Here is a 20,604-nt window from a genome sequence, read left to right as displayed (position 1 = left end):
AACAAGTACCCTAAAAGTTTTGATACGAGACTTCTCACTTATCTCTCTCCTATTTTTTATAAGTTCATTTAGTTAAATGATGAGATATTAGGTGAGAACTTACCGACAATGGTCTTGGATCATCTTCTTCAACAGTACACAAAACTTTACTTTATATTTTATTCTAAAATAGTATAATTTTATAATAGAATTATAGGTCGAATCATTGAAGCAAATTCATTTCTATAATAGAATTATTCTATTTTAGAGTAAAATATAAAATAAAGTTTTGTATACCATTGAAGATGCCTTTAGAGATTATAATTATGAAAAGTTACTTTGTTAAAGAAAAGTTAATTTTTTGTTGAAAAAAAAGCTTTACACCAGTGTTAGTCCACTTGTTACTAGGTCCCCACCAAAGATGTCACAATCACGTATATCTGCTGAGACAAACTCACACCACTGACTCTGTCATTTAAATGATTGTTGGTACTTCTCCCTGATTATGACATCAGATATTGATAAAAAAGTGATTATGTTCTTGAATCCGTATTTTATAAATGTTCATTTCGGTTCAGGTCATATCTATTCGATTATCTGTATAGTTTCCGTATCTACAATCAAATTCGAATCTTGATTTTCAACTTTCTTGAAGATGTAATGTCACATCAAGAATCTAGTTATCGCCCAAAAACATTGATTGCAATGCAAAGTAAACCAACTGCGACACATATTTCTTCGATTTATAATTTTCTTTTTGAACACATTTATAAATATAAAAAAATTTTCTCTTTATGCTGAATCAAATATCAAAAGTAACTATAATTATTTGATAATAAAGACAATTTTCTTGATTTCACAACTTCATTCAAAAGCTGTGCTAAAGAACCTACTCACCACATTGTCACACAGAATCTGCAGAACCTTAACATTACTTGGCTTCACACATCTCGGCATCTTAAACTGTCCAGCCGATGAACCAAGCCCAAGAAAATGTTCTTGAACCTTCCTGAAAGTTCCCCTCTCGACAACTTTCAGCTCCAAAGCTCCAATAGTCTTGCACTTCCTCGAACTCATATAGCCAGCATCAATAAACCCTTTGTCTAAACAGTTGCAACAATCTTGAAGAACATCATCCTCTGTTTCGCCTGAAATCTCCCAGTATATAACGTAATGTCCTGGCTCTGTCTTTACATCAACATGGCTTGAGAAGTCAATGACTTCAATCTTTTCTTCTGCTAGCCTCTTTGCTGCCGATTCAACAGACATCTGAAGGTCTCTTTCAGTGTTCTTGTCGATGTTGATGGAGAGAATCAAGTTTCTCCTGCATATGAACTTGAGCTGAGGAGTCTTGTTGTAGAAACCAACGATCTTTACCACGTCTCCAAGGCGGTATCGATACAACCCTGCGTAGTTAGTTATTACAACCTCGTACTCTTGTCCTATCTTGACTTCAGTTAAACCAACCGGTGGTCTCTCCTCTGTTTCCCCTGTTTCAGACAAAGGGAGAAACTCGAAGTAACCAAGATTCGGAACAACAGCAAAAGTAGCTTCCTCTGGAGACAATCTGGGCCTAACGTTAGCAGCAATCCATCCTTCAGAGCTACCGTAGTCATGACTCACAAGAGGTAGCTCACCAGCGTAATGCCTCAGCTTCTTCACATACGGCTCCATGGAGCCAGTCATGATCCCATAAACATACTTCGCGTTCGGGAACAGCGCGGGGATCAACCCGTACCAGTTGCTCAAACTCATACACTTGGTTCGTATAGTCTCCGCTAGCTCAGGGTTAGGACCACTGAGCAGCTTGGTCATTGCGGTACGTACCGATGGGACGGTGATACGGGTGCTCAAGACGCCGTCTTCTATATCGGTAACGATCTCTTCCCAAAGCTGTTCAAAGGTTCTAAACGCGTGGACAAGACCGTGAGCGAAGGAGGCAAAGACGTATTGCACTTGGTCTCTGAAGAGGATTCCGGATAAGAGATGGCAATACAAGGCTTGATGGACATCAGGACTGAAGATGACTTCGTCGGGACTACAACAAAGGGACTGTATAGACTTCATCCCTGCTTTGAAGTTAGGGTTACGGTAAACGTTTGTAGTTGCTGTTCCGACAGGGACACCTCCCTTTGATATGTATTGCTTGCTGCTGAAGATAAACTGCAAAGCTCTCCCGTTGTCATCAATTGGGAAGTCTCTGTATAAATGAAACATCAACCATGTTTTAAAGACAGCACACACAGACACACTTAGTCCTCCCTCTGTTACTTTTAAAGATAGATGTTTTTAGTAAAACAACACTACAAATTTTATTGGTTAAAAGTTACTAGAAATTGATAATTGCAAAATATGATGCATTTATAATAGTGATTTAATTTGTTTTTTTTTTAATATATGTAAAAACACTATAAATTTTATTTTGAAGGAACTGAGTTAGACGTTGTTTAACTATGTTTATGTGTAATAAATGAATGGAATAGAGGAAAGTGGTACCTGTTTCTGAAGGCAAAAGCAGTGCGAAAGAGTTGTAATGTGTTCTCCATTAACTCATCAGTGAAAGGAATAAACTTAGGACGGCCTTGACTAGTTCCAGAGCTGTTGATCACAACAGAGAAACACACAAAATCTCTGAGAAACATATAATCATTCATATTTAGAAGGCAGAAGGGATGTTCTTATGTCAAAGGGAAACCTTAAGGAGATGGCTGGAACGGGAAGGGCTGTGAGAATAGGAGAAGTGTCACCGTCCACCATTCTTTTGATGTAAGGCTCTAAATCAAGATCAGTGACTAATGGAACCAATGCTTTGAAAGCTTCTGGGTCAGTTGTGTTTCCATTGATACCAAAGTTTTGTAAGTAGATGGCGGATTGGTTCTTGTGTAGAATCTCTTTGAGGGTTTGTTTCTGGACTTGGTCAGCGTTTCTTGTCATTTCCTCGAACTCGTCGATGACTCTGTTCATGTTGAAAGTCTCAACCTTTTTCTCCAACATCCTGAGTTCAGAAAAAAAAAGTGGCTATAGTTTTATAAAAATAGCTGGAGACAAAGCGTATTAGATTCTCATAGTATTTAGCAAAAGACGGCAGAGATTCTGACAGATTTGCAGAGATATCTAGTGTGATAATATAATGAAAGAAGAAACTTTAAGCAAAGTTCAAAAAAAGAAGCTTTAAGCTCTTTATGTATCTGAGCATCCAGAAAGGGAAAGTTAAGAAATGAAAAAAAAGAAAACGTTATTTTTCTGACAAGTTTCTGGGGAAAACTTTTATTATGTTTAGAACCGACGGAATCATGAACCGACCGTTTTGCGAGGAGCCCAATAGTTTTCTAGAGGTTATAATCAGATTCAGACCCCAAGACGGAATCTAAAGTAAAGAGATGGAAGACTTAAAAATCTTGTCTGAAGAAAAGAGGAGAGAGAGTGTGAAAAGTCAACGAGGTTGGACACGGAGTAATCAGATACTGTACTTTTTAAACCGATCATCAGAAACTCGGATACGTACAATATAAGATTCCCGATGAAGAGAGTGAGTACCTGATGTTGTTGCTGCGAGCTGTGTAGCTTCGTGGAAGAGAGAGAGAAAAGATTGACTTAGCAAAAAAATGAGAGAGAAGAGATTAATGAGTGAGAAAGACTTTGAGTGATTTTAGAAAGTCAGAAGGAATGCTGTGAATTTATAGAGACGACTAAACCCAAAATGTTTTTTTATTTTTATTGTGAAGGCGATGGATCAGTGAAAGCCTATTGATCTGGAGTCGCGCCAATTCTCGCCGACGGGGATTTCAATTTCTTTTTCTTCTCCGACCATATTTTTGTTCTAATCCATATAAGAGAGGTTGAAAATCCCAGAAGACTTATGTATAATCCATTGTTATGATTAAATCATTAAATAAATATATGAATCTACATAAACTTAATATACGTACCAATTATTTTTAGGCCAAATCTCAACCTCTTTTTTTTTGTTTTTTTGTTCTCTCAAATATTAAACTGACCGAACTAAGTTTTATTTAAGGGGTAAATAACAATTGCATACTTATTTATATATTTTTAATTTATTTATTAAATACATGTAATAAATAAATATAAAAAGTAGAAAAAAAAAATTTCAATAATTTTTTTCCTTCAAATATTCATTTTTCTGGATTTTTTTTGGAAAATATTTTTTTAAAAAAAATTAAGAACGTCATGCAATTGTAAAAAATTCCCGAATTCAAAAATGTCTTCGTAAACCTGTAATTCGACTTTTTGAATGTCATTATATGTATATTTAGTAGGATCTTTCTAAATATATATGATATTTTTTTGATTAACTATATGCGTATTTAAATATGTATAATATCTATAAAATTCAAAAAAGTTTCCTTAAAATTTTACAAAAATGTTATATATATATATAATCAAATATCATAATAATATTTGAGAACACTTAATCATGAAAATGTTATAATTTGATTGACTCACTAATTCATAATAGTGACTCATAATATGATAAATGAGAAAATACTTAAGAATCATAATGTGATATGTGATTAATTATAAAGACTAAAATATAAATAAAAATATGAAATTTCAAATTTAAAGTTTTGAAACTTCTTTTTAGAGAGCAAAAAATTTATATTTGAAGTTATAGAATTTCTTTCAGAGATTCTCTCATATATAATATTTTCCGAAAGGATATATCATACGGATAAAGTATAATGTTATAATAGTGGAGACCGGGTCATGACTCTATTTTGAAGTTTGACTTTTTAAAACTTTAAATTTGAAGTTTCTTTTTGGAAAATAAAAAAATTTATATTTGAAATTATAGAATTTTTTTAAAAAATGTTTTTTACCTAATATTTTCCGAAGGGATATATCGAACGAATAAAGTATAATGTCATAGTAGTGGAGACCGGGTCATGACTCCATTGCTCAATAGTCATTATACTCACTAGTGTCAAACCCAAACTTCTTTTTGCACAGTGACAATAAAGGGTTTTGCGAAAACGACCCTTATTACGCAATTCCGTTTCCGGCCACTTTTTGTTTACTATCGCTTATGATCATGAATTTTTGTTTGTTTTTCTTTTTTTTTGAAAAAATATTTTCTTTTTTAAAGTTGAATTTTTGTTTGTTTTCAAGTCATCCTCTTTATGTCGATGAAAGACCCATCGTGTGAACATCTTCTTCATTTGACGGCTAGCCGAAATTTTTAAAGATTTTAACACTCTGCTCAACAAATTAAATTTTTCATAACACTAGCATATTTTCGAAACTCTACCATTACATTTACACGTGTTGTATATTAATATGATATGTCGACATGCCATGTATTTTAATGTTCAGGATACTGTGGAATATTCAACCGACCGAATTAAATTAGCCATGAAAGTTTTAGTTAAGACTAGTCTGGCGAGTTTCAGTTTTATTCCGAGCAAGGTCAGTGCTGAACTGCCCAATTCGACATTTAAACATTTTCATATGGGCACTATTTATTAATTAATTGTGAGTGAACATAACTAAATTGTCTCATTTTGTGAGATAGAAAACATAAAAAACTAAAGGGATTGTGGATTAGGTTGTGGACGTCAACTTTTTATTTAACAATGATTGATTAAGGGAGATTAGGTAGATGTGACTGGCTGTTAATCATGGTTACATATTATTAGGACACTGGACACCTACCGACCATAGAGAAAGTAAATGTAATCGACGTCGCCAAGTTTCGGCCTAATTTTATGTCGAAACTAAAGGTTTGTTTGGTTTTGCTTTTTGCGCCCATGATATTGTATAACTAAAGGTTTGTTCGGTTCATGCATGGAGATATTTTTCAACAATTACCTAGGGGTTATTGGTAAGTTGTTTTTTAAAATGTAAGATTATATTTATAAGCTCTGGATTCTTACATTTTAGTGAAATTTATGCTTTTCTGATTTTCTTAATTTCATTGAAAATATATTATTACTCAAAAGTTTAGCTACCACTGAATTGTTTAACTATACTAAAATATAGCGTTGGGACTTGGGAGTTTGGGAGAGAGTCTTTACATTTTTAATCATAAGAACTTGCATAGCGATACGAGCTATCATATATTTACAAAGTGGTTGACAAAAAAAAAAAAAAATTTACAAAGTGAAACTTGCTTAAGAATTTTTACATTAACAGGAATTTTTATCTCCACCTTTCTATCCAGCTTTACATTATACGATCGATAACAAAATTTTGTCTGCAATAAAAATCTGATGATATTGTTTTCAACTTCTAGGGCAATCATGATATATCATCAGTCATGCGCTTCACATTCTCCTGGAATGCCTGTGCATTATGTACATAAAAAGAGTATGATGAACATGAACAAATTAAAGGAGGTACAATAATCTAAACAAGTTATTTCACCTGAAATCCTTAGCCATGGGTGGAAGCACACGCTTTTCCTTTTCTCCATTAGCTTTGTTTCCTTCATAAACCTCTTGTTTGCACGTGCTCTGGATTCATGAGTCTCATGTGCAACATGATCTCTTCTCTCTTTCTCTAAATTCTTATCATCTTATTCTTCGTACAAAGTTGAGAGAGAAGCACCACCATGAGATTTACATCCACCAAAGAAGTTGTTTCATCTTATCATTTTTCTCCTCCGCGTGGTTAGCTTCACAGTTATTAGGAACTTTCCCCCCGAAATTAGCCTTATTTAGGACAAAAGATTTCTACCTTTATATGGCTTTTATATTAGTAACTACGCACGCTTACTATATGGTTATTACAAGCAGATCATCAATTTGCAATTTCACAGTGTGGTTTGCAATTTCATTGTGTGGTAATTGTTTTTTTCCCCTTGGAGATTTGAAGGTAGAGAAGTAAAATTCTAAAAGTTACTAGTCAACAGGCCGGTGAGCAACTGTTGGCTGGAACCGAATGTTTTCTCAACAAACAAGCAAGTTCTAACTGTGTGCTTTTGAGAAAAATATATTAGGGTTTAATTGTCTACTGATTGTAAACTGTGTAACACGATTAATTGCTCAAATGAATGACTGAAGAAATTAGGTTAGTTTAAACCCGAGTAAAATGTTTCGATTTTAGAGGTGAAACCTCCCGGAAACAAATACAGTAAAATCTCTATAAATTAATACTCAATAAATTAATAAATTATATTTTATCAGTTCTAACTTGGACGGGTTCAAAATTTGATATAAATAAAATAATAAGATAATATTTTTTTTAGAAAATTCGATGTAAATATATGGTCCCATTAAAATTATAAATTAATTATTAATATGTATATATATTTTATATAAGTAAGAATCTATTGTTATATTGTTTGTTTTATATTCACAATGAAATTATCTTTATATTTCTTTAACACTTAATATATTGATGAGATTTAGTAATATTATATGTAAAATCACATTAAAGTTCTATGCAATATATATTATATACACCAAATAATATAATAATAGTAAGACTAAGATATATGTTAAATTTAAAAAAATAACAATTAATTTCTATACACTAAAATCAAATATTTTCTTTTTTTTAGGAAAAAAATAATAAATATATCTTAAAATAAGAACTAAAGAAAGAAATTTTTGTAAATTAATATCTTTATAAATTAATAAAATTTTAAAGTTCTGACATTATTAATTTATAAATGTTCAAGTGTTATGTTTGTTTTCCAAGTTATAAAATGGGCCACCAGAATGATATTATTTTTAACGATCCAGCCCATTAGGCCATAGAGCTCAGCACCATAAGTGTTTTAGCAAAGGAGCATTTGATTATTCGAATTGTATACAGTGCTGGCCCTGGGACGAAGCTGATCAAGCACCTGCTTGAGGCTATTTATCTCATTAATTAATTTCGGCCGTATATTTGGAGTATCTTCATTGGTATAGTGGTAAACTCATATATCCACTATTTCATCAGTACCAGGGTTTAAATAACCGGTGGCTACAATTCTGTTTTTTCTTTCTTTTTTTTCTCTGTTTTTTTCTTTTCAGAAGACGGCCACTTTTTTTTTTTCTTGCTTCCAGCCCTCCAAATCTGATTGTATATCGTCGCTTGTTACTCTCCACACCTTTCAGGTGAGTCCCCTCTCGAGTGAATAGATTAAGCGACGTTGACGTGTTTAAACCTCCTCCTCTTAACAAATAAATATCCTCCATGCAACATTCTTAATCCCCACGCCTTTTCTCATTATATACCAATCCTACCCCCACGGCCAAACCTATTGTTTACCGAAGAGGAAAGCCAAGAATGGCATTCACCGTAAATAACACCAAAACTAGCACCGTCTCTTTAGCTGAAGTTACTAAATTAAAAGAGTATCAACGCAATCCCGTGTCGTATCCTTTTTAATCTCTTTTTAATTGGGCTGCCAGAAGAAAAAAATAATCTCTCTTTTCCATAAAGTAATAAATAAAATAATGTTGGAAAATCCTCCGCCAGAAAAATGGAAAGCATATGATTATGATATGCGACTTCAACCGTAAATTAATGATTAAAATAATAATTTAAAAAATAAAAACAAATAATTAACGAAGAAGAAACGAAACGAAACGAGTCAACAATGTAGAGAAGAGATTCATTGTGTAGATAAGTTTATTTCTTCGTCTCCTTGGTGTGAATTTTGAATTTGGAGGTTTATTCGCTTCTTCTCCCACTTGCCTCACCGCATCGCTGTATGATCTGATAGTGTGTGATCTCTCGGTAACTGGTAACCGATTTGATTTTCGTGCAGTTCTCGTTTCGCATGAGATTTTTACATGATTGGTTTCTTCGTTTGCTTAAATGTCACATAATGGTTCTCACTAGCTTGCTTCAAATTACGTTTGAATATTGCTTTTGTGTGTTTAGAATCTGAACATGCATATATATATATCTTCCGGAGAATTTAGTTGTTAGGGTTTGATTCCGATTCTGATGCGATTCCATTTTTTTTTTAATAACGGTTAGGGCATGGAGGCTGTGTTGATCGGTGAAGAAGCTGTGGAGAGTAGCAACTTACAATTCAAAGGAAGAGTGGATGATGTTCCTTGTACAGGAAGCTCAGCTGACATGAAGAATGTTGTTGATGATATCAACAAGCCTCCGGTGGAAGAATCTGTAGGAGCTTCTTCTAAGATCTGTGTTGAAGAGCTCAGATTGGTGAATAATAGGATAGTTAATGTAGATAGTTCTAGTTCTAGTTCTAGTTCTAGGGCTGGGAAGTTTGAGCATGTATATAATAATAATCTTGCTAGAGGCTCTCCTCCTGCGTTTAGGCTAGGAGATGGAGATGTTGATTCTCATATGCTGTCTAGAATCAGACAACAGCTTGCGGGAGCTTCTTCTGAAAGGCTAAACTATATCAATAGGAGGAGCCATCAGAATCTTGAAGCGTTTTCTCAACGTCTTAGAGCAGCTGGAGATAACAGCATTAATATGAACGCACCTGCATTGAGTTCTTCCAGTTTCCTGAGTGCTATGAAGGGGGAAAACCAAGAAACTCCTCCTGACTTTGTCTCTGGCCAAGATTGCCAGGAAAACAAGTTGGATAATAGCAAGTCTCCTATCCCAGGAAATTCAAGTCACAAAGGACATGGTGATGGAATCAGTTTGAGGGAGTTTCTTAGATCAAGTTATGGTAAACGAGAGAGACGGCATGGCCTTTCTCTATTTAGGCAGCTGGTGGAGCTGGTTGACTCAGCCCATTCGCAAGGATTATTCTTGATGGACTTGAGACCATCCCTTTTCGCTTTGGTCCCTTCCAAGAAACTTAGGTATACTGGTACGTTCGGAAAGAACAACGGTGACGAAGAGGTGAATAGGAAGAGGCCGGGGACTCAGGAATCATCTGTTATGGGTAGGGATTTGAAGAAAAGAAAAATGGACCTTGAGGCTCCTTCAACTGGGAGACCTTTCGAAAGGATCAGCCCTGTGATTGATTTGAACGTGGTTGATGCATATAATCCAGACAGTTGTGAACTTCAACAGCAAAACTATAGAAAAAGTTTAGGAGTGGCATCGATGACGAGGAGAAAACAGTCTATGTCCACATGGCTTGAAGAGCAATGGTATACTTGTCCAGAGGAGATAAATGGAGAAGACTCCGGAGAAAAATCAAACATATATGCCCTTGGTGTTCTTCTGTTTGAGGTAAGGACATTTACTACACATATTATGCTTATGTCTCTTTCATTTTATGTCTGTGTGCTAGCGGGTTGGGCTTCCATCTCTTTTCTTCAGACTTTTATTTGTAGTCCCAGAGATAGTATTACTATTTACCAGTCTGCAATATAACCTGTCAGTTTTTAGTTAACTGAAGTCTCTAGCCTGACTGACCATGGTTGTTTCAGTTGCTATGTCATTGCGAGTCCAGTGAGATGCATGCTGCAATGATGGCAGATTTACGTCATCGGATTCTCCCACCAGCATTTCTCTCCAAATATCCTGAGGAAGCTGGATTTTGTCTTTGGCTACTACATCCGGAACCCTCCTCGAGACCAACAGCTAGGTATTTAGCTGAGTGATCTCTGAAATGAATCATGTCACTTTCAATTTTATTCAATGTTTCCCCTCAAATTTGTGTACATAAAGTGGCATGCAGCATGCTACTATGTGAACATTCTTGCTGTTTCTTTTTCAGTTCTGAGTCTCTTATTTTCCTGTGACAGAGAAATACTAAATTCTGAGTTGATATCCAAGAATGATTCGGCGATATCGACTGCTGCTGATGAGGAGATGTCTGAGCTGTTACTTCATTTTTTGTCTTCACTAGAAAAGCAGAAGAAGAAAAATGCAACTAAGCTTTTGCAAGACATCCAGACCTTGGAGGATGATATTAAGGAAGCCGAGCAAAGATATTCTTCAAATGCATCTCTGGTGAGATCTCATGGAGCTATTGAAACAAGAGTGCAATCATCTCCCCTAGACGAGCGCTGTACAACTTCTTCTGGCGCCTTGTTTGCACCAACTGCTAATACTGACAGGCTGATGATGAGTAATATCCGTCAACTTGAAGATGCATATTTCTTCATGAGATCACAAATGAAGTTATCCAATTCCGCCTCCCGTTCTGACAAAAGCCTTCTAAAGGACAGGTGGTCTGAAAACCAAAATGAGAATCAGGAAACGAAAACCAAAGGAAAATCTTCAGATCAAGTGGAAGTGTTTTTCGAGGGGGTGTGCAAATTTGCTCGGTATAGCAAGTTTGAAACCTGTGGGACAATAAGAAGTGGAGATCTTTTAAACTCTACTGCTAGTGTGGTATGCTCATTGAGTTTTGACGCTGAAGAGGAACACATAGCAGCCGCTGGGATATCAAAGAAAATCAAGATTTTTGACTTCAATGCGTTTATGAATGAATCTGTCGGTGTTCAATATCCACTAGTTGAGATGGTCAGCAAATCCAAATTAAGCTGTGTTTGCTGGAATAATTACATCAAAAACTACTTAGCCTCGACTGACTACGATGGTGTAGTTCAGGTGCGTTTGAATAGTTTCTCCTATCTATGACATGTTATCTTCTTTTTCATTTGCCATCCTCTGTTGCTCAGTAGGATCTGTCCTGCAGATATGGGATGCAGGGACTGGACAAGGATTCTCCCAGTATACAGAACATCAGAAGAGAGCCTGGTCAGTTGATTTTTCTCCATCTGACCCGACAAAATTTGTCAGTGGAAGTGATGACTGTTCGGTAAAGCTTTGGAGCGTCAATGAGGTAAACACTTTTTTTCTTAACTCCGAATCAGTATAGCTCCCATAAATTATGATTCTCTGTTTAGACATATGACTATCCAAAGGTAGTGGAATTTATGTTCTTCTCTGGTGGCTTATGCAGAAACGTTCATTAGGCACAATCTGGAGTCCAGCTAACGTGTGTTGCGTGCAATTCTCTGCATATTCCAATCACTTATTGGCATTTGGGTCAGCTGATTACAAGGTCTATTGCTATGATCTTCGGTACGTCAGAACTCCTTGGTGCACATTGTCTGGCCATGAGAAAACTGTTAGCTATGTTAAATTTATGGACTCAGAAACCATTGTCTCTGCTTCCACTGATAACTCTCTCAAGCTTTGGAATCTTAACAAGACTGGTTTATCTCCTGGTGCTTGTCCATTGACGTATAAAGGACATACAAATCAAAAGGTTAGTCCCAAAAAGAATTATAAAATTCGGATCCAACATCGTACGTTAGTTCTGATGTCTTCTAATCTTTTACCTGAAAAACAGAATTTTGTTGGATTATCAGTTTTGGATGGATACATAGCATGTGGTTCAGAGACCAATGAGGTATTTTATTATTATAATAAACAAACAAGTTTCATCCGTTAAAGTTCGCTTATAACTTGAAAAATATTCTTCTTTGCTTGGATTTTGCTTCTCAGGTATATAGTTACTATAAATCCTTACCGATGCCAATGACTTCATACAAGTTTGGAGCTGTGGATCCCATTTCTGGAAACGAGTGCTTCGATGACAATGCGCAGTTTGTGTCGAGCGTCTGTTGGAAAAAAAAGTCGAATATGCTTGTAGCTGCGAATTCTACTGGAAACATGAAGCTACTAAAGCTGGTTTGACATTTGTGGCATTGGACTCCTTGAGTAACTTCTTTTGACAGCTGTTTGAAGTGAAGCAATGCTTTTGCATTGGATACAATGATCCTATATGACCACGACAGGTTGGCAAACATACAAATTTTGGAGATGTTGAAGCAAAAAGCTGTATGTGATAATATATGATTCTTCTTCATGCAACTCCATATATGAAAAGAATTTATCTGATTTCTTCGGAAGTGATTCAGATTTGGTCTTTGGCGAGGTCGGCATCAATGTGTAATGATGAGAGGTATATAAGCTGTACAAGTGTGTTCGCATAGCTTAACTATGCAAATATTGTTGGAGATTTTCTGTTAGGGATAAATAGAGAGAAAAGAAGCCTCTGTTTATTAGTTCTCAGTTCAGTAAACATTTATTCATGGCTACTTCTCCTCTTCATATTTCACAATTTCTTTTTGATCATGAGTCCAGGCAATTTATATATATATATATATATATATATATATTATATATGCATATTGTAAAGGAAATACCTATGTAATAAAAACTAAAACAAAGTTCGACCTGACTAGAAGACGTGTTGATACTGACTTCAGGGGATTCCCTTAAGCTGTAGAAACTGCTGTTTCATTGAGTACTTATCAGGGCACAGGCTCCCTCCGCTCAGACATCAAAGTATCCTCGTCGTGACCGCAAGATCTGATGGCTCACCGTAGAATCTCTTCAGCAGAGAAAGGGAAAGGGTTAGACCTTGAGGCCCAGCATCCTCTTCGCTCTGCTCGGGTAAAAGCTCCATTCCCGGAAAATGACGACCTAATCCGGAAGCACTCTCTTACGCTCATTGGGCGTGTGACCAACAAAACTGCTCAGAAGGTCTGGTCGGTTATCCCCTTCTTCACAGAGCACTGGAAAACTGAGTTCAAACCTGTGGGATCGGACCTTGGAAATGGGCTCTTCCAATTCCAATTTGAAAGAGAAACTGACTTACTATCTGTGCTTGAACAGCGGCCCTACCACTATGCAAGGTGGATGATTATCCTCCAGCGGTGGGAACCAACAGTTGCTCCATCTTTCCCATCCCTGATTCCTTTTTGGATTAAAGTGCAGGGTCTCCCTGTACACTTGTGGACAGAGCAAATCGTTGAATGCATTGGCGCTGACATTGGAAAGTATGAGAAAGCTGAGATCACACCCTTGACTGTGAGGATGCGAGTTCATGTGGATGGACTGCTCCCTTTGATAAAAAACTCAGTTGTGGAATTCCCCAATGGGGATGAGGTCGCAACCACCTTAGTCTATGAGAGACTTGATAAACATTGCACCAAATGCCTCAAGCTGGATCATGAACTCAAGGACTGCCTAGTCGCCAGAGCTGAAAGAAAGGCTCTAGAAGCTAACCAGCAGCAAGCCCAAGCAAGCGACTTGAATAACCATGATGCTGGCCATGGCCGTGTGGCGTCCTCCGTTGCAAACAAGCATGAACAAAGGGTACAAGCGAGAGAACCAAGAAATGAGGTCTTTCATTTTTCTGCTTCGAACCCGAGAAATGACTTCAAACACAAGGAAAGGGTGTCTAGTGAAAGGATGTCTGATAGAAATAACAAATCTCAACCGCAACGCTGGCAGGAGAGAAGCTATCAACGTCGATCTTCGCAAGCTTCTGAAAGATCAAGACACGAGTATGAGAGGTCAGCGTACTCAAGAAGAGACTGGGACAGGAACCGCACCAAGCAAGCTCCTCCTGGTAAAAATTTCTACAGAGAAGTCTCAAGAAGAAGTCCTGATGTTAGGGATGATGGCTCTTCTGTCGCAAAAAGTAACCATGAAGCTCCTGTTAAGGGGAATCCCCAGGATCCTGAGCGACACAGCTTTCCTCTGGAAGCTGTCAATGAAGTTCTTGGAGAAGTAAGAAATACAATACTCCAATACACTATGAGTGCTGATCCGGCGGAAAGAGAAGCCCGACAGGAAAGAGTGAGAAGAGCTGAAGAGTTGGGAGAGGTGCAAGAAAATGCTGAGCGCATTGTGCGAAATTCACTCAATTCAAATCTGGATCAACCGACTGGCCAAGTATCGCCCACTCCGGAAAGATTACCTGCCTCGCAGAGGCTAGGGCCTAGTCCTCACAACAACCCTAGGATCTCCGAAAGATCACAAGCAAACCGAACTGATAACCCTCAAGAAGGGAGCAATGAGAGAATCCCGGCTGCTCAAAGGTTGGGACCGAGTCAAGCTATAGAAGATGGAAGAGCTGAAGCTGCTCTGGCTAGTGGTGCTAAAAGTAAACCGGGGCGTCCCCCTGGGAGTAAAGCAAGTAGAAAGCCAAAACCACCAGCAAACTCTGCTCCGAAGAACCGCAGAGTCACTAAGGCCAAGGGAACTCCTCCAAGGAGAAAGACCCCATTATCGCCCGCGCCAAATGCTAAGACAAAATCGAAAGGAGGAACTTCCAGAGGCGGAGCAGAGGCGATTTCCACCACGAGCTCGGATAATCGGCCCATCTGCAACATGATCCCGGCTATCTCAAGGAGGAGGATGGATTTTCGGACTCCATCCCTCCCCGCTCCTTAGCCATAGCTAGCTGGAACTGTCAGGGGGTGGGGAATCCCCGGACAGTTCGTCGACTCGAAGAGATATCACAGAAGTATGCGCCTGATATTCTCTTCATCATGGAGTCAAAAAATCCCAATGAAGTGGTGCTAAAGAAACTCGAGAAGCTACGATTTGATCACCATTTCTTGATACCTCCTACTGGTCATGGCGCTGGTGGCCTCGGTTTATTTTGGAAAGAAGGTGTAAAGATCAGTGTGTTATTCTCAAATGCTCATGTAATTGACACCTTAGTGGAATTTGAAGGAAAAAGATTTTATTCGTCCTTTGTGCACGCTAGTACGGATAGAGCTATAAGAAATGAGCTTTGGGACCAGCTCCTTGTAACTGCCCAGAACAGAGACGCTGCATGGTTTGTCACGGGCGATTTTAACGACATATTGTCGAATAGTGAGAAGGACGGAGGCATAGTGAGACCAGAAGGGTCTTTTTCTGATTTGAGAACTTTCTTCTCGGAAGGCGACCTGTTTGACCTTCAGCACTCAGGTGAAACACTATCATGGAGAGGTGTACGCGGAGATCATTTGGTGAAGTGTAGACTGGACAGAGCAGTCTCAAACACGTTTTGGGCGGAAGAATTTCCAACTGCTAGATGTCAATATCTCGAACTCGATAACAGCTCAGATCACAGACCACTCCTCTCTTTCTTTGACAAGGGAGCCAAAAGGCGTAAAGGTCTCTTTCGGTATGATCGACGACTTTGCAAAAACGATGAAGCCAAGAGATTGATCTCCGAAACCTGGAAAGAGGCTCGCGACGCTCCGGTCTGCGAAAAGCTCTCGACGACACGGAGTGTTATCTCTGAATGGAACAGAAAGCAGCAGCGTAACAGTAAAAAACTTATAGAGCAAAAGAAACAGGAGCTTAACTCTGCTCTCTCCAGTCCGGTTAATGACACAAGCCTCATCCAGAGCATCTCTTCTGAACTGAACAAGGCCTATAATGCGGAAGAGGAGTTTTGGAGGCAAAGGAGTAGGTTACTTTGGCTCAAACTAGGGGATCGCAACTCGGGCTACTTCCATGCGATCACAAAGACGAGGCGACACGTTAATGCTTTCTCTGTTTTGGAGCGTGAAGATGGGCAGATGGTTAATAAGGAGACGGAGATTATTCAGGTCATTGGGACGTATTTCGAGAAGCTTTTCACATCTGCGCCGGGCGAAAGGGAGGAAACAGTGAGGAAAGCTCTCCACCCGATTGTTACCGAGGCAGATAATGCCACCCTTACCGCCATCCCATCTGCGGACGAGATAAAAGAGGCTGTCCTTTCTATCAATGCAGAAAAAGCGCCAGGACCCGACGGCTTCTCGGCGGGTTTTTTCCATACGCATTGGGAGGATATAGGACCGGATGTGGTCAAGGAGGTGCGGGCTTTCTTCATGGGTGCGGCTTTGCCCCCGAACTTAAACGACACGCATATCCGGCTAATCCCGAAGATCTCCAGCCCACAGAAAGTGTCAGATTACCGGCCCATCGCTCTTTGTAATGTCTATTACAAGATTTACTCGAAGCTGATCACTCGCAGATTGCAGCCTCTCATGGAGAAATTAATTTCGGAAAACCAGTCAGCGTTCGTGACGGGACGAGCTATTGTCGACAATGTGCTTATAACACATGAAGTTCTCCACTCAAAACGTCTAAAGCAGAGCAGAGGTGTGCAATGGCGGTCAAAACCGATATGAGCAAAGCTTATGACCGGCTCGAGTGGGAATTTATCTCACTGGTACTCCAAAGGTTGGGATTCCACCAGGAGTTTATCCGATGCATTATGCAGTGTATTTCGACTGTTACATACTCCTTCCTCATTAACGGCTTGCCTAGAGGGAAGGTAGTACCGACTAGAGGAATTCGCCAAGGCGATCCCCTCTCTCCCTACATATTTATTATGTGTAGCGAGGTATTGTCGGGATTATGTAACAGGGCGCAACAAGAGGGCCTGATCCAGGGCTTGAGAGTTGCGCGTGGAAGTCCCCAGATTAGCCACCTCTTCTTCGCGGACGACACCATGTTTTTTCTCCAAGCTAATAAGGAGAACTGCACTGCACTGCACTCCATAGTGAGTCAATATGAAAATGCATCGGGACAATCCATCAACAAGGATAAGTCAGCCATTTCTTTCTCGCGCAAAACGCCGGCCTCTCTGAAACTGATGGTGAAAACTGAGCTCCAGATCACAAAGGAGGGGGGAGTTGGAAAATACTTGGGCTTACCGGAACATTTTGGTAGGAGAAAAAGAGATTTATTTGCCTCAGTGGTTGATCGTATCAAACAAAAAGCTAGAGGCTGGTCTACCAAGCATCTATCGGCTGCGGGCAAACTAGTTATGATACAGAGCGTGCTTTCTGCGGTTCCCTCTTACCCTATGTCGAGCTTTCTTCTTCCGGTAGCTCTGTGCAAGAAAATGCAATCTGCGGTCACCCGCTTCTGGTGGGATAGCAATGAGAGCGCCAAGAAATTGGCATGGGTTTCATGGGATAATATGGCCAAGCCAAAAGCGATTGGGGGACTAGGCTTTCGCGACTTCCAAAATTTCAACATTGCCCTTCTAGCCAAAACAAGCTGGCGGTTGGTACAAAATCCGGATAGCCTTCTGAGTCGGGTACTGACAGGAAAGTACTGCTTGGAGAATAACTTCCTAACTGTAGGAGAGACTTCCTCTACCTCTCATGGTTGGCGCAGTGTGCTCAGAGGCAGAGACTTGCTGGTGAAAAAACTGGGCTGGGTGGTTGGAGATGGACGCTCAATCAACATTTGGGATGATGCTTGGTTGTCCCTATCAGAACAGAAAAGACCAATGGGACCTGCAGGAGAAGCTACGGTCGAGCTAAGGGTAGCGGACCTACTGATAACTGAAACCATGGATTGGGACAGGGAGGAAATTCAGCGAATTCTACCTGAGTTTGAGAGGGATATCTTGCGGCTGAAGCCAAGTATCACGGGGGCTCCTGATAAGTTGGTGTGGCTAGGCACTAAATCCGGGGACTACACAACAAAATCAGGTTATTATGCAGCAGTGGAAAATGAGTTTAACCCCTTGGGTGGTCAAGCTGCAGGGGCAGTGAACTGGAAAAAAGATGTGTGGAACTTACCGTGTGCGCCAAAAGTTAAACTCTTTGCGTGGAAGCTTTTCAAAGGTGCCCTCCCAGTGGGAGAGAGACTCATAGAGAGACACATTGCAGCTGACCCAACGTGTAAACGATGTGGGTGTTCAGAATCTATACTTCATCTCTTATTCCATTGTCGTTTTGCACAACAGGTCTGGCTTCTTGCTCCTTTTGTGACAGAAATGGATGTTAGAGGAATCATAGAATTAGAATCGAGCTGGTCCACACTTTGTAATGCCCAATGTCTCCCTCCCGCCGGAATTACGTCTGGTTCGCTGGCTCTATGGATCTTATGGCTGCTATGGAAAGCAAGGAACAAGTTTGTCTTTGAGGGTCACTCAACGTCCCCTGAAGAAACTCTGTCTTTGGCCATTAGGTTAGCCCGAGAATGGTGCGTCAACACCAGTAAGGCTGAAGTTTCTGATGTAAGGGTAAAGGGGCTTCAGGCCCCAACGGAGAGCTCGAGCGCGGTGGTGCTAAGAACTGACGCGGCATGGGATCGCCAGCAGGATGCAGCGGGTCTAGGTTGGGCTATCTTCACGCAGGACGGGATTCAAAGATTCAAGAAGGGGATTTCCTTCGTCTCCTCACCTCTACTGGCAGAAGGCATGGCGATGCGCGAGGCGATGGCTCTTTGCTCCGGCATGACACTGCAGACAATCAGAGTCGAATCTGATTCGGCACAACTCATCAAAGCTCTCGCCTCTGGATACTCTGTTTCAGAGCTCCATGGAGTGATTTCTGATATTTTAGCTTTTGTCGCAAAATTTGATTCTGTAACCTTCGCCTGGATACCTCGAGAGAGGAATTCAGAAGCGGATAGTTTAGCCAAATTGGCCCTGAACGATGTTTTTTCGAGGGTGGTTGAGGTGGCTCTTAATGCACTCAACTAACCGCTTTCAATTAATGATAATCTTGTTGCTCAAAAAAAAAAAGAGACGGGAAGATCAGAACATGCATCTACTGCTATACTACAAGTGTTTCTAACAAAGAAGTATATAAACCAGTAATACAACTCTGAGAAAATTCATTCACAAAATCTGGTTTCCACTTACCAAACATAACTCTCAGTGCCTAAAGTAGATGGCACTCACAAGCCACAAGAAAGTGCACTAGAATGAAATCTTTATTAAGTGGAGAGAAATCATAATTCACTACTTCCGGATATTCATGATAGAAACCGTAAGAGAGAGACTGTCTTTACCTTTACAACTTTGTAAAGTATTTTCAATAAAGAAGAAAGCTGAGGGTAATCCATTCAAAGGTGATTTCATCCCCATGTGCATAAGAAGTTGTCAGTGTGATTTAGTCCCCAGAAAAAAAATAAGTGTACTATAATGTGGCGTTGGTGAGAGTAGGGGCACATGGGTTAGGATTGGCTCTTCGTCATTGATTCGATTATTGTTATATTTTATTCAAAACAAAATATAACACTATCACTAGAATAATTATAATTTTGGTAAGAAAATATAAAATATAGGAAAATTAAAAATTAAAAAAATGTTCAAAAAATCAAAACAATATCTTTCCTCGGATACAAAATATTATAAGGTTTTGGTTCTATGCTCTCTTGCAAGTCATGTTTCACATCAGCCAGGTAAGTGTCGTGAATATTCTCCTTGCCCTTGTAACAAGTCGGGACGAGAAAGAGAGGAAGAAGATGGTTTTTTTTTATTGAATAGAAATGAATCTACATTAAATCATCAGTGAATTGACAAAATATCAATTTTTGGACACGTTCATCATGACACTATCAGTTCTATCTACCATTCATCTTTGTTCTGTCAGATAGCATTTTCTGATAAATATCATCTTGTAAAATATGTGACAAAATTTGCCAATAGAACTGGAACCGAAAGAGGCAAGTTGGTAAAGCACATGGCTGGTTCACAAGCCCATTACTCCATCATTTTCATTGTCCCTCTGTTTCAGTCTCCTTGTGCTAATCGTTATAATTGTTTAATTTGCAGTCGTCATATATAAACCTGTAGGCGGTAAAAAAAAGGCAAGCAAAGATTAACTACTAAACCTATTATGACTGAAGCTGCGTGAGAGAGCAAGAGGTCGTTCAACTATTTCCCTCATATATTGTGTGTAACTTGCCTTTTTGGATTTACATTCATTCGGAACCATGAATCGAATTTCGATATATACATTTTTGCTAATTATTGATATTTTAAGCACCTTGAAAACACAACTTTAGAACTTTTTCGATTTTCAAATTTGAAAAAGAAATAAAAGGTGACGCTAAATTATTTCCAACTGCAACATACATGTTCGAGTCATGTTAAAAGTTTTAATTCGAAAAATAAAATGATTGATGCAACTGATCCAACGGCTAATACCTCTCACTAGTTTGTAAAATAGCCACCTCATAAAGCTACACCAA

General features: G+C 39.0%; 2 protein-coding genes across 4 annotated transcripts; one reads left to right on the top strand and one right to left on the bottom strand.

Moving 5' to 3' along the window:
- Positions 1 to 751: 751 nt before the first annotated feature.
- LOC106438277 (jasmonoyl--L-amino acid synthetase JAR1) lies at positions 752 to 3,793 on the bottom strand. Its single transcript, XM_013879391.3, has 4 exons — positions 3,517 to 3,793; positions 2,675 to 2,974; positions 2,476 to 2,577; positions 752 to 2,179 (listed from the first exon to the last, which is right to left on the bottom strand). The coding sequence occupies exons 2-4, from the start codon at positions 2,971 to 2,973 to the stop codon at positions 844 to 846; spliced, it is 1,737 nt and encodes a 578-aa protein (XP_013734845.2). The 5' UTR covers position 2,974; positions 3,517 to 3,793; the 3' UTR covers positions 752 to 843.
- A 4,668-nt stretch (positions 3,794 to 8,461) lies between these two features.
- On the top strand, positions 8,462 to 12,926 carry LOC106438276 (protein SUPPRESSOR OF PHYA-105 1-like). Of its 3 annotated transcripts, none has more exons than XM_048775861.1 (8): positions 8,462 to 8,670; positions 8,917 to 10,098; positions 10,299 to 10,456; positions 10,617 to 11,427; positions 11,516 to 11,662; positions 11,783 to 12,091; positions 12,176 to 12,235; positions 12,331 to 12,926. In XM_048775861.1, exons 2-8 carry the CDS (start codon positions 8,920 to 8,922, stop codon positions 12,520 to 12,522), a joined length of 2,856 nt encoding a protein of 951 aa, XP_048631818.1. In that variant the 5' UTR covers positions 8,462 to 8,670; positions 8,917 to 8,919; the 3' UTR covers positions 12,523 to 12,926. The 3 variants fall into 3 exon arrangements, with proteins under 3 accessions (XP_048631818.1, XP_048631817.1, XP_048631819.1); XM_048775860.1 differs by having other exon boundaries at positions 8,463 to 8,677; XM_048775862.1 differs by having other exon boundaries at positions 8,463 to 8,677; positions 12,195 to 12,235; positions 12,331 to 12,573.
- The last annotated feature ends 7,678 nt before the right edge of the window (positions 12,927 to 20,604 follow it).

The sequence above is a fragment of the Brassica napus genome, chromosome A3 (genome assembly GCF_020379485.1).
Source record: "Brassica napus cultivar Da-Ae chromosome A3, Da-Ae, whole genome shotgun sequence".
NCBI classification, from domain to species: Eukaryota; Viridiplantae; Streptophyta; class Magnoliopsida; order Brassicales; family Brassicaceae; genus Brassica; species Brassica napus.
The sequence above is the reverse complement of the archived record's forward strand: the minus strand, read 5'-3'. Positions and strand labels throughout refer to the sequence as shown.

Coding starts and splice junctions, on each gene's coding strand:
- LOC106438277 (XM_013879391.3), bottom strand. CDS start 2,973: ATGTTGGAGAAAAAGGTTGAGACTTTCAACATGAACAGAGTCATCGAC. Junction 2,578..2,674: donor GTTCCAGCCATCTCCTTAAG/GTTTCCCTTTGA, acceptor TGTGATCAACAG/CTCTGGAACTAGTCAAGGCC. Junction 2,180..2,475: donor GCTTTTGCCTTCAGAAACAG/GTACCACTTTCC, acceptor TCATTTATACAG/AGACTTCCCAATTGATGACA.
- LOC106438276 (XM_048775861.1), top strand. CDS start 8,920: ATGGAGGCTGTGTTGATCGGTGAAGAAGCTGTGGAGAGTAGCAACTTA. Junction 10,099..10,298: donor TTGGTGTTCTTCTGTTTGAG/GTAAGGACATTT, acceptor TGGTTGTTTCAG/TTGCTATGTCATTGCGAGTC. Junction 10,457..10,616: donor TCCTCGAGACCAACAGCTAG/GTATTTAGCTGA, acceptor TTCCTGTGACAG/AGAAATACTAAATTCTGAGT.